This window comes from Pelophylax lessonae (genome assembly GCF_965119305.1).
Source record: "Pelophylax lessonae genome assembly, chromosome: 4".
In the NCBI taxonomy this organism is placed as follows: domain Eukaryota; kingdom Metazoa; phylum Chordata; class Amphibia; order Anura; family Ranidae; genus Pelophylax; species Pelophylax lessonae.
This window is the reverse complement of record NC_138771.1, coordinates 51001204-51013753: the sequence shown is the minus strand read 5'-3', so window position 1 is coordinate 51013753 and position 12550 is coordinate 51001204. Positions and strand designations below refer to the sequence as shown.

General features: G+C 38.2%; 1 protein-coding gene across 3 annotated transcripts in view; it reads right to left on the bottom strand.

Annotated features, from left to right (window-relative positions):
• Positions 1–12550, bottom strand: part of ACAN (aggrecan) — a 186094-nt gene that overhangs the window by 76758 nt on the left and 96786 nt on the right. For all 3 annotated transcript variants that reach the window (XM_082256051.1, XM_082256049.1, XM_082256050.1), the window contains exons 6-9: positions 12167–12460; positions 11305–11670; positions 5581–5755; positions 1998–2125 (exon numbers count right to left, since the gene is read on the bottom strand). In XM_082256051.1, the coding sequence (XP_082112177.1) occupies positions 1998–2125; positions 5581–5755; positions 11305–11670; positions 12167–12460 (963 nt within the window). The remainder of the gene's footprint in view (positions 1–1997; positions 2126–5580; positions 5756–11304; positions 11671–12166; positions 12461–12550) is intronic.

Genomic DNA, 12550 nt, shown 5'->3' with positions numbered 1-12550 from the left:
AACCTAATGGAGGTGTAGATGTAGGGGCAGCCTAATGGAGGTGTAGATGTAGGGGCAGCCTAATGGAGGTGTAGATGTAGGGGCAGCCTAATGGAGGTGTAGATGTAGAAGACGCCTAATGGAGGTGTAGATGTAGGGGAAGCCTAATGGAGGTGTAGATGTAGGGGAAGCCTAATGGAGGTGTAGATGTAGGGGAAGCCTAATGGAGGTGTAGATGTAGGGGCAGCCTAATGGAGGTGTAGATGTAGGGGAAGCCTAATGGAGGTGTAGATGTAGGGGCAGCCTAATGGAGGTGTAGATGTAGGGGTAGCCTAATGGAGGTGTAGATGTAGGGGAAGCCTAATGGAGGTGTAGATGTAGGGGAAGCCTAATGGAGGTGTAGATGTAGTGGAAGCCTAATGGAGGTGTAGATGTAGGGGCAGCCTAATGGAGGTGTAGATGTAGGGGCAGCCTAATGGAGGTGTAGATGTAGGGGCAGATGTAGGGGAAGCCTAATGGAGGTGTAGATGTAGGGGCAAACTAATGGAGGGCAGCTAAAAACCTGCACCAGTGCCAGGGCCTCCACTACTATGCCACTACAGACACCAACCATCATAGGTGAAGAATAGAACCAGAAAGCTTGCGAAAAAGAGACCACTAAATTTAGAAAAGGATTGGTGTTCGGTAGATTTATTTGCTAAACTTTTTTTGGAGAGTGTAAAGAATGAAGAGAAAATGGAAGTTAGGACATGTCTTGTGTACAAGTATTCCAAGATATATCACAATGAAATCATTTTTGTTGTCTTACACTATTTCATTGAAAGAATGTAGCGTGACTCTGTGTGTATGTCATAGCGCGTGTGTGTGTCATGTTACATATAATGACATAATGTTCCTATGTGATACACAAGAGAAAAAGACATGAATGGTCACATTCATTCCCACAGCACTTTTAATGACTATAATTATAAAAGAAAAAAGGAAACCAAACAAAAACATTTACAAAAGTAAATACTCCTTGGCGGTATTTATTATTTTTGCAGAATTATATCAATGAAGTTGTTAGTGAAGAAGAAAAGGACTTTCTCTCTCTACATGTGGCGGTATCTGGAAATAGTTTGCAAGACATCAGCTACAACACAGTAAACCTTGTTCTTTGAGTTATGTGGGGTAATTATATAGACCTTCCAATACAAACTATATATAATAATGGCCTTTCTATTCAGATGAACAAAACCCAAATTCAATAGTACAGTCAGTTTCAAAAGAATAGTTTAAAATACAGTATATGTCACAAATGAATGTAAATACCAACATTATTATTACCAAAGAAATAGATAGATAGATAGATAGATAGATAGATAGATAGATAGATAGATAGATAGATAGATAGATAGATAGATAGATAGATAGATAGATAGATAGATAGATAGATAGATAGATAGATAGATAGATAGATATAGAAGTTTAGGCACAGAGAAGAAACAGGTCCTATGAAGCTGGATCCAACATGCAACTGTAACTGTTGTGACCACTGCTCCTACACCAGTATTTAGTTGGTATTGATCAACTATTGCAAATTCTACTAAAATGTATAGATCAAGTCTCCCATCTAAGTGCTTTGCAAACACAGGCCGAAGCTTATGTGCTGAGAGAATGCTCACTGCATGCTCTTAGCACAAAGACCAAGCTGTCAACGAAAGCTCTTGGTACAAGGTAGGTACCTGGTGAGACCAGCTTGTGATCATGTGACAACTGTGACAGTGGTCCCATGTTTGTCTATCCTTAACATCACATCCCCCCCCTCCCCCCCGGGGCATTCTGAACTACTTAAAGGGATGCTGGGGTAAGGGCGGCTAAGCTTGCATAGAAAATGCCTGTTTGTAAATCTTAGCTTTAAAAAACTGAAGGCATTAGATGGACTTTAGGTCTTGGGCAGTCATTTACTTGCCTCAACCTGTATTGACAATTTTATAGGTAATTACATAAATTTGCACGTATTATTTCTGGTCACGTACCTCGTAGTTTATCAATATAACAGTAAACATCATATTGCTCATTTGGATTCACCACTCCATAATTTCTGACACCCGGAAACCCATTCCTGTCTCCATTGCAATTCTCTCGAGGCTGGACAATTGGGTATCTGGATACATAAAATCATTATACAATATTAACATTCAATAGAATTAGGAACAAGAAGCCTGTTTAACTATAGAACCATAAGGATGTGCCTTTGTGTTAAATGAGCATCAATCCACTTTGAACCTCTAATGTTCACTTAGAATTTAACATACCATTTTATAGGTTTTTACAGTCATTACAAGTCAAGTCAAGTACAAGAGTTATTATATATTTTTTTCCCAAAATTATTTTTATAATTATATTTATTATAATTATAGTTATTATTTAAAATTATTTATTTATAATTATTTATTTATAATTTATTTATTTATAATTAATTTATTATAATTTATTTATAATTTATTTATTTATAATTATTTATAATAATTTATTATAATTATAGTTATTTTTATAAAATATTAGTAAAGTCGTATAAGAGGTATGACTGTATTAGTCTTTTTTTAATTACTTCTTACCTTAACATTTAATCTAAACCCACAAATAAAAATACCACCTGAATAAAAAGTTAGAGCACCACTGGAATCTGCAGAGAAATGTCACCCCTGGATCCACAGAAGTGGAGTGGCGGCGTGTCAGTGTACTCATCCAAAGAGTGCCAAAGAGTGCCTCATCCTCAATAGAGGAAACCCAACCAGCTCATGCAACATAAAAGGGAATAGCAGCCTTAGTCTGCGTGACTCTGCCAAAGCACGTCCCACTGATGCGTTTCGCTCCACCCACTGAGGCTTAGTCATAGTCATGTGACTAAGGATGCTGAGGCTGCTATTCACTTTTTTGTTGCAGGGGCTGGTTGGGAGAACGGTGTTTCCTGTATTGATCCAAGAATACAAATGTTATATATTGCAATATATCAATCCTTATATTTAATCGCTGAATTCGTTTTCCATTTTTCAGGCTTATTTGTTTTATTTTCTCTTCATCATCCTGACAGTTACACACGTCCTGTCCTAGGATAACAAAGTTCACTGTTCTGTATACAGTATCCCACAAAAGTGAGTACACCCCTCACATTTGTGTAAATATTTTATTATATCTTTTCATGTGACAACACTGAAGAAATGACACTTTGCTACAATGTAAAGTAGTGAGTGTACAGCTTGTATAACAGTGTAAATTTGCTGTCCCCTCAAAATAATTCAACACACAGCCATTAATGGCTAAATTGCTGGCAACAAAAGTGAGTACACCCCTAAGTTAAAATGTCCAAATTGGGCCCAAAGTATCAATATTTTGTGTGGCCACCATTATTTTCCAGCTCTGCCTTAACCCACTCCTGCATGATGACATCACGGAGCTGGTGGATGTTAGAGACCTTGCGCTCCTCCACCTTTCATTTGACAATGCCCCACAGATGCTCAATAGGGTTTAGGTCTGGAGACATGCTTGGCCAGTCCATCACCTTTATCCTCAGCTTCTTTAGCAAGGCAGTGGTCGTCTTGGAGGTGTGTTTTGGGTCGTTATCATGTTGGAATACTGCCTTGTGGCCCAGTCTCCGAATGCAGAGGATCATGCTCTGCTTCAGTATGTCACAGTACATGTTGGCACTCATGGTTCCCTCAATGAACTGTAGCTCCCCAGTGCCAGCAGCACTCATGCTCTTTGGTCAACCATGGCGAGGCCTTTTCTGAGTGGAACCTGTCCTGTTAAACTGCTGTATGGTCTTGGCCACCGTACTGCAGCTCAGTTTCAGGGTCTTGGCAATCTTCTTATAGCCTAGGCCATCTTTATGTAGAGCAACATTTCTATTTTTCAGATCCTCAGGGAATTCTTTGCCATGAGGTGCCATGTTGAACTTCCAGTGACCAGTATGAGAGAGAAAGGGATAACACCAAATTTAACACATGTCACATGACACCGGCGAGGGAAAATGGCTATTTGGGCCAAATTTGGACATTTTCACTAAGGGGTGTACTCACTTTTGTTGCGAGTGGTTTAAACATTACTGGCTGTGTGTTGAGTTATTTTGAGGGGACAGCAAATTTACATTGTTATACAAGCTGTACACTCACTACTTTACATTGTAGCAAAGTGTCATTTCTTCAGTGTTGTCACATGAAAAGATATGATAGAAGTTTTACAAAAATGTGAGAGGTGTACTCATTTTTGTGAGATACTGTATATGGAGGATCAGAAAATTGAGATTGGGCTACAATCTCTTTCGCTTTCTTCATCTCTATAACATGTTCTGTAGTCCACAGAGGTGAACTGAACCGGGCACATAAAAATGTTTGGGATTTCAGTGCAGTATTGTCAGCTGACTACAGGAAGTTACAAGCTACTTAGACTTCTGGTGGAATTAACAGGTATTTTTTTTTTTTTTTTATCGAACGAATAGATACAAACAAAACAATTTCAAAAGTATATTTAAAAAAACCACAAAGGAGCAAATAAGAGAAGTTCACTGTTTGGGTTTAAGGAATTGGATGAAACAACATAAATATGCAGCTGCTGATTTGCTTCATCCAGCCCACTTCATTCTAAAATCCTCCAGTAGCAGAGGGAAGCAATGAAACCTGCAGCCAGTGAAACCCAGAGCAGCCCAAAGCAATCACACACTGCTCCACTGATTACAGAGGAGCCAAAAGAACTAAATTTACCTAACCGACCTAGCAACTTATTGTGGATGGTGCTATATCGCCCTATTTTTAGGGGTTTGTACAGGCATTTTTAAGTGTTTTGGCAGGCATTTTTGCTTTAGAATTTCCTAACTGAATTATTATTAGCTAATGGAAAGCTAGTTACTAGGGAACAAAAAGCACAAATGGTGTGTTTTTACACATTTTGTTGGGCATTCCCATTGAAGTCTATTGGAGCCAAAAACTCTAGAAGCTTCAATCTTGTAGTTCAGAAGAAGCTCATGCACTTTCTCAAGCTACAAACTTCAAGCAATATTACGTTCGGGTGTCAAGAGCACAATTGAAAACCATGGGATTTTGGATGTAGAACCTTTTGGTGTGAATAGAGCCTTAATTTGAATTTCAGATATATTCTACCTTTTACATGTCAATGTGCCACTACCTTTCTCAGCATATTTAAGTTTGGTCAGTATCATAAATGTGGTAATTTCATAGTACGACGAGGTGTAACAAAGAAACTCCCTTTCCTGGAAAGACTCAACAATTTGTACAAATTTGACACAGTGGAATTAAACTGAAAATAAACTGGTCACTAGAACACATTTGGGACAAGACTTTAGTATAATGCACTTTTTAGAATGTTGTACTATGTTAGGCATTGATTGAGGTATATTTCAAAATTAAAGTAAATCTGTTTATTGGCTTAATGAATATCTAAAAATATATGCAACAAGTTCTAAAAAATATATTCCAATTTTGAAAAGTCACTTGTCTTGGTATTTAGATATGCTGGACATGTTGACATTAATCTGTATATATTCTTCAAAGCATATCTCTCTGTGGCAGTCCCAATCTTTCATTACGTTCTAGACATGGGTACCTGACAGTTTGGTCTGATATCCATCCAGCATCACACTGATCGAAACCAGCTTCATAGGCGGCCTGCAGCTGAGCAGGGGTTGCGATGGCAGCATGGTTGTCCAGGCACGCCTGCTTCGCTTGGTTGAAGTTCAAGGAGTATCGACTGGAACCAGCTCGGTAATGGAACACAACACCTTGACATGACAGTAAGGGACTAGTCGTTAACCAGGGCTTTCATCACAAACAACTATAGTGTCATTCTTTTTTTACTTGAACTAGTCAGAGCCTTTTATTTATTAATTCATTTTAATGATAGCTAATAGCTAAAGATAGCTTTACTTTTTGTCATAAATGATAAATAGATAGATAGACAGATAGATAGATAGACAGATAGATAGATAGATAGATAGATAGATAGATAGATAGATAGATAGATAGATAGATAGATAGATAGATAGATAGATAGATAGATAGATAGATAGATAGATAGATAGATAGATAGATAGATAGATAGATAGATAGATAGATAGATAGATAGATAGATAGATAGATAGATGGACAGATGGACAGATGGAAAGATAGATAGATAGATAGATAGATAGATAGATAGATAGATAGATAGATAGATAGATAGATAGATAGATAGATAGATAGATAGATAGATAGATAGATAGATAGATAGATAGATAGATAGATAGATAGATAGATAGATAGATAGATAGATAGATAGATAGATAGATAGATAGATAGACAGATAGACAGATGGACAGATAGAAAGATAGATAGATAGATAGATAGATAGATAGATAGATAGATAGATAGATAGATAGATAGATAGATAGATAGATAGATAGATAGATAGATAGATAGATAGATAGATAGATAGATAGATAGATAGGCCAAATTTAGGTAATAACTAAATGATTTGCTGTCATCAAATGACTATGGTCCTGCATAGATGAACACATAGATAAATACTTAGATGGATTAATATATACATATATAGATAACAAAGAATACATAGATAAGCAATAGATGGATGATTGTATTGACTGATGGGTGGAGAGATAGATAGATAGATAGATAGATAGATAGATAGATAGATAGAAAGATAGATAGATAGATAGATAGATAGATAGATAGATAGATAGATAGATAGATAGATATATAGATAGATAGATAGATAGATAGATAGATAGATAGATAGATAGATAGATAGATAGATAGATAGATAGATAGATCGATCGATAGATAGATAGATAGATAGATAGATAGATAGATAGATAGATAGATAGATAGATAGATAGATAGATAGATAGATAGATAGATAGATCGATCGATCGATCGATCGATAGATAGATAGACAGACAGACAGACAGACAGACAGACAGACAGACAGACAGACAGACAGACAGACAGACAGACAGACAGACAGACAGATAGATAGATAGATAGATAGATAGATAGATAGATAGATAGATAGATAGATAGATAGATAGATATAGATAGATAGATAGGCAAAGAAACTAATATATCCTTATTTTTCCCTTGACTTTTCATATATAGCTTTAAATTGTACAGACACTGTAAAAGGAACTTTACATGTAAAAATACTCAAAAATTTTTTAAATAAAATCTTCAAATTCCTAATGTGGCTGAGACTCGAACTCCACCAAATTCTTATATATGAATCTAATTAAATATAAGTACATATCATACATCCATTGGCCTTCCTAGAGCACAGTATATGTATTACCAAACAATATACAGTATAAGTTTATTTGTTAGAAAATATAAAACACAAAAAAACGCACATATAATTAAAAATTGGTGTCAAGCCTCTGATGCAGCTGGGATACCGGTGAAACCTGTTACGTGGTGTTTCTTGACCATATCATCCTTGAGCTGCCTATTAGTTTGTGTGGACTTGTAGGCTGGTTGCTTATAGTGTATTAGTTAGGCAGTTGGCTTGCCCAGGTTGGGGAAGAGGTTAATGTTCTGCATCTCAGTTCCCGGGCTTTTTGGGCCCTGCCTGCCTGTCTTGTGATTTAAATTAAGATGGAAGGCCTGGTCCCAGGGCCCCTGTTCCCAGTGATACTGTGATTGACATGGAGCACTGAGAGGGACAGCAATCCGTCGGAAGAAACTGGGAGTCTGGAGAACTGTCAAATCTTGGAAGATGTCAGTAATGAACTACCAGCTTAGTTGAGTTAGACAGGGTATGTTGCACTGGAATGTACTTATTGGACTTTGCCACAATTATTCAGTAAAAATGCATTTACCATTTTAAGCCTGGTCTGAAGACATTTAAAGGGGTGCATGATGATTTCTGGTGTATGAAAGAACAGGGTCAGTAAAGCACACACGGGGTACAAAAGCAAAGTCACCAGAAATTATAAAATTGACAAGATCAGGAGGAAAAATTAAGTTTCTATGGGTAACCAAGAACTAGTGCAAGGTACATTGCAGCCGGTTATAAGGCATGGTACCTGGCATGGCGAGGAGTACTCCAGTAGCAAAGGGGTCGGTGATCTGGCTCCCTCCCCAGCGTTCAGTACCCTGAAGTTATGGGGACCAAACCAGCATTACGGGGACCCATAGCTTAGTCGCATGGTACGGATGGGTGAAGAAGTCACATGCATGAGGTCCGCGCTTAGTGCAGAGGTATGCTGGACTGGTGGAGAAGGCATGGGATTAGCATTGTCCCTCCTAAATGCAATATACAGCATAGGAAATGTGTGTGGTGACACGGGACAGCTTTCTACAGAGGGACTCTGTGTAATTAGTTACTGCACATGGTGTACGGCTCATCTCTATGTCGGGGAATGGCAAAAAAGGTTTGATTCTCACATACACATGGTCCCTGCCCGACTTCTCTATTAGGAGCTGATAAATATTCTCTTTATTTGGAGATTGCTGAGTGGTGTCATTAATTGACTGAATCAAACTGATGTCATCTGCCCAGTTTGAAGGCTATATACATATTGAGTGACTGATTTATTGTGCACCTGGCATGAACTGTATTAAATGTGCATGGATTTAGAGGAGTTAAATCATTTTTGAATTTGACAGGCATTACACAGAAATGGCAGGTGTTTAGGAGGGTGTTGGCCTTTTTCTTTTAATGATTCCCCTTTATCTGTTATAAACTTTTTTTTTTACTTTTCTTCAGTTGCTTCCTGTTTTTTTGGCATAGGCCAAAATGATCTTATACATCACAGGAATCTTCACTGACATTTTTTTTCTTTCATCTGGAGAAGGGGAAGAGAGGTTTTCCCAGCTAAGCACACCATCCTGCCTTCATGCCTGAGCTTAGGGCAGATGGACTCCAGGAAGTAAATGCAACATAATAGATCTGCCCTTACTTAAGATGGCCACGGCTAGAAATGCTAAGGGGGGGACTTTAAAAGTGTTTTTCTCAATAAATTTAAAGCATAGAGACATTGATGAATGGGTGAATTTACCTTGAATATTAAGAATTAATTAAAAGCGTTTTCAGTTTGTGTGTGCTTTGATACATTTGAGTTCCGCTTTAATGCCCCGTACACACGTGTAGATTATCTGAAGACTTTTGTCTGTAGACTTACCAAAACCATATAATATGAGGTCAACCCTAAACACTTTCAATTTGTATGCAATCCGGCAGGCCCTTGCACTACATAGAAAAGGTAAATCTGAAGACAAAAGTCTTCAGATAATCTGCACGTGTGTACGGGGCATAACATTCTGCTAAAACTTTGTGCATTAGTACTATTTGGACCTTGGATGAAGGGAGTACACAAAAGCCTGTCCTGAAATTTTGAATGTTAGTGCAAACCAGAGATGTATAGTAACTAAGTAGAACTACTTCACTACTGTACTTAAGTACCAAAAGGCGGTATCTGTACTTTCCTAGAGTAGAATTTTTTTCTCCTACTTCCACTTTTACTTCACTACATTTTTTCGATGATTTCAATACTTCTACTCCAATATTTTTTTTTTTTTTGTGCTGCATAGTTACTCGTTACTATTATAAAAATTACCACTGCCAGAACAGTAGATGGCAGGTTTCATGAAGCTCAAAACATGTGTATTATCAGCGCATACAAAAATAAATGCTACTGTATGTATAAATAAAAGCTGCATTTGAAATAATAAAAAACAATATGGTGTTCAAACTTTTGACTTCTTTCTTTAATAACTACATAACACAGTACTTGTACTTTTACTTTAAGTACTTGAGTAGCAATTTTTTTTTCAAAACTACTGGTACTTTTACTTTCAGTACTTGAGTAGCAAAATTTAAAAAAAAAACGACTTGCCATACTTAAGTACAAAAAATGTTGAATACTTTAGTACTTCTACTCAAGTCACTTTTTGATTGAGCACTTCCACTTCTACTCAAGTCACTTTTTGTTCGAACACTTGTACTTTTACTCAAGTATGGGTTTCGAGTACTTTATACAACTCTGGTGCAAACAAAAAAAGGTTTACGGACAATACTCAATTGTTTTTTATAGCATGCACTAAAACTTCTCCCGGCCATGAATGATTTTGGAGTAACAGGTTTTGAAGGGGCATATTTTGCAGCTAACACCTTAAGGTGTGTAAGGAAAAAAAAGTTGCAACACAGTATTGCTTAGGCTACAGTTTGGGTAATAGATAATTTATTTTTTGCATAATGGGTCTGCTTTTAATCGGTTGCCAACGGCGCACAGTATATTTACTGCGGCAGTCAGCCCCGACCAGGCAGAGTGACGTAGATCTACGTCGCTCGCCTGTCACTGGGTTTTGAGCCAATAGCGGGCAAGCACGCGCCCACCTCGGCTCGTTCACGGAGGAGTGCGGTCGTGTGACCGGCGGACCTGATGTCCGCCGGTCACACTATGATCGGCGGTAGAGCGGGAGAAAGGCAGAGCGGCTTATGTAAACAAGCCGCCTGTCATTCTCCCCTGTGTAAAAATACAGATCAGACGGTTCTACTATGTAGAACCGTTGATCTCTGTTTTTACACTAGTAGCCATGTCCCACTACAGTTAGAATCACGCCCCTAGGACACACTTAACCCCTCCCTCTCCAATACAGTTAACCCCTTCCCTACCAGTGTCATTTTTGCAGTAACAGTGCATATATATAGCACTGATTACTGCAGTAATGTCACTGGTACCCCCAAAAGTGTCAAAAATGTCAGTCAAGGGTCCGATCTGTCCGCCGCAATGTCGCAGTACCGCAAAAAAAAAAACGCAGATCGCCGCCATTACTCGTTAAAAAAAAAAACACCAAAAATGACAAAAATCTTTCCCTTTGTTAGTAAACGCGATAAATTTTGCGATTTTTTTTACCAAACATATGTAGCATAAAACAAATTGGCCGAAAATGTTAAAAAATTTTGATTTTTACATTTTTTTTGGGGGGAATTTCATATAAAAAAAAGTGAAAAATATTGTTATTTTTGCAAAATCTGCGCTCTTTTTTTGTTTATAGCGCATGATCAAAAAATCGCACAGGTGATTAAATACCACCAAAAGAAAGTTCTGTTTGTGGGAAAAAAAGGACGTGAAATTAGTTTAGGTACAGCGTCGCACGACCGCACAATTGTCCGTTAAAGTCACGCAGTAAAAAATCGCAAAAAACCCCCTGGTCAGGAAGGGGGTAAAATCTTCCGGGGCTTAAGTGGTTAATATATTTGACTGTATAAAATGAGACCAGCACAAAGGACACAAATATGCTGACTGCAGTCAGACTGAGTTAGCTTAGCACTTACCAGTCTCAGAGATGGGTTTTTCTGGCTGGGCAGCATCAATGGCAGCAGTAGCTGGCACTACTCCCTCCTCAACTGTGCCAGTAGCTTCAACAGATGGAACAGCTGTGACATTTTCCAGCCATAGCTGAAGACTATCCTCTGTGATGTTTTCCAACGGGGCTTCTGTTGGCACCAGGTCTGGACTTATAGGCGTTCCTGGAAAGACTGGTGTAGCTGTAAAGCTGTCTTCAGAGGGTGCGAGGGTAAAGTCCAGACCTTCCAAGGTAGCAATACTGCCACGGGCTTCCTCTTCAGTAACATTTGGCTGGAAGATGAGCTCCAATCCAGGCTGTGTCACAGTTTGAATGGTAATGTTCTCAGCATCATCTATTCCAGGAGAAAAGCAGTTTAAAGAACACGTAAGGACACTGAGACTTAAGTCTATGCATGACTGAGCTAAACTGTGTCATTTTAATAACTAATGTGCTCATGCTTAGTGGATGTGTTTGGCAGTTTCCAGAGAAAGGCGCTTCTGTTAAAGGTGATCTCATACTAGACATTTTCCCACTACTACATGCACATATGGATATCTGATGAACATCTGTTAATAGTTCTATTGTCGACTGATGTGGATGTAGAAAAGGAAAAGCAGATTAATTATTTTTCCCATAAGAGACATAAGATTTGGCCAAATCTAAACTCTGTCCAAGATCTAAGAAAGTAAGATAAGCCCACTACTTCTTATATTATGAACACCGGAAATAGGAGTCAGAGATCTACTTCAGTAGAAAACCCTCTTGAGGTGTTAATCTGGCATTGCATGTCCTTATAATGTGATTCCCTCTATAAATGGTTAACAAAATGAAATGTAAAAAAAACTAACCTTTATAGCAAATAGCATCATAACGAGACAGAGGATCTGGATATCCAGTCTGGTTAGGGTGGAGATAGACTGTTCTGACTCCAACTAAGTTTCCACCACAGTTGGAACGAGGATAGGCTATTGGATATCTAACACTGCGATCTGCCAACCAACCAGCACTGCACACATCCATGCCAATCTGCCAAGCCAGATAAAGTTCTCCTGTAGTAGCCAGTCTAGCTCCAAGGTTCTGGCATTGCTTCTCTGCCTCTTGGAAGGTGAACTTTTCAGGAGATGTGGCATAAAACACTTCACCTGTGGAAAAAAACACAGTAGTCATTTGTATTGAAAATAGGCGATAGATAGATAGATAGATAGATAGATAGATAGATAGATAGATAGATA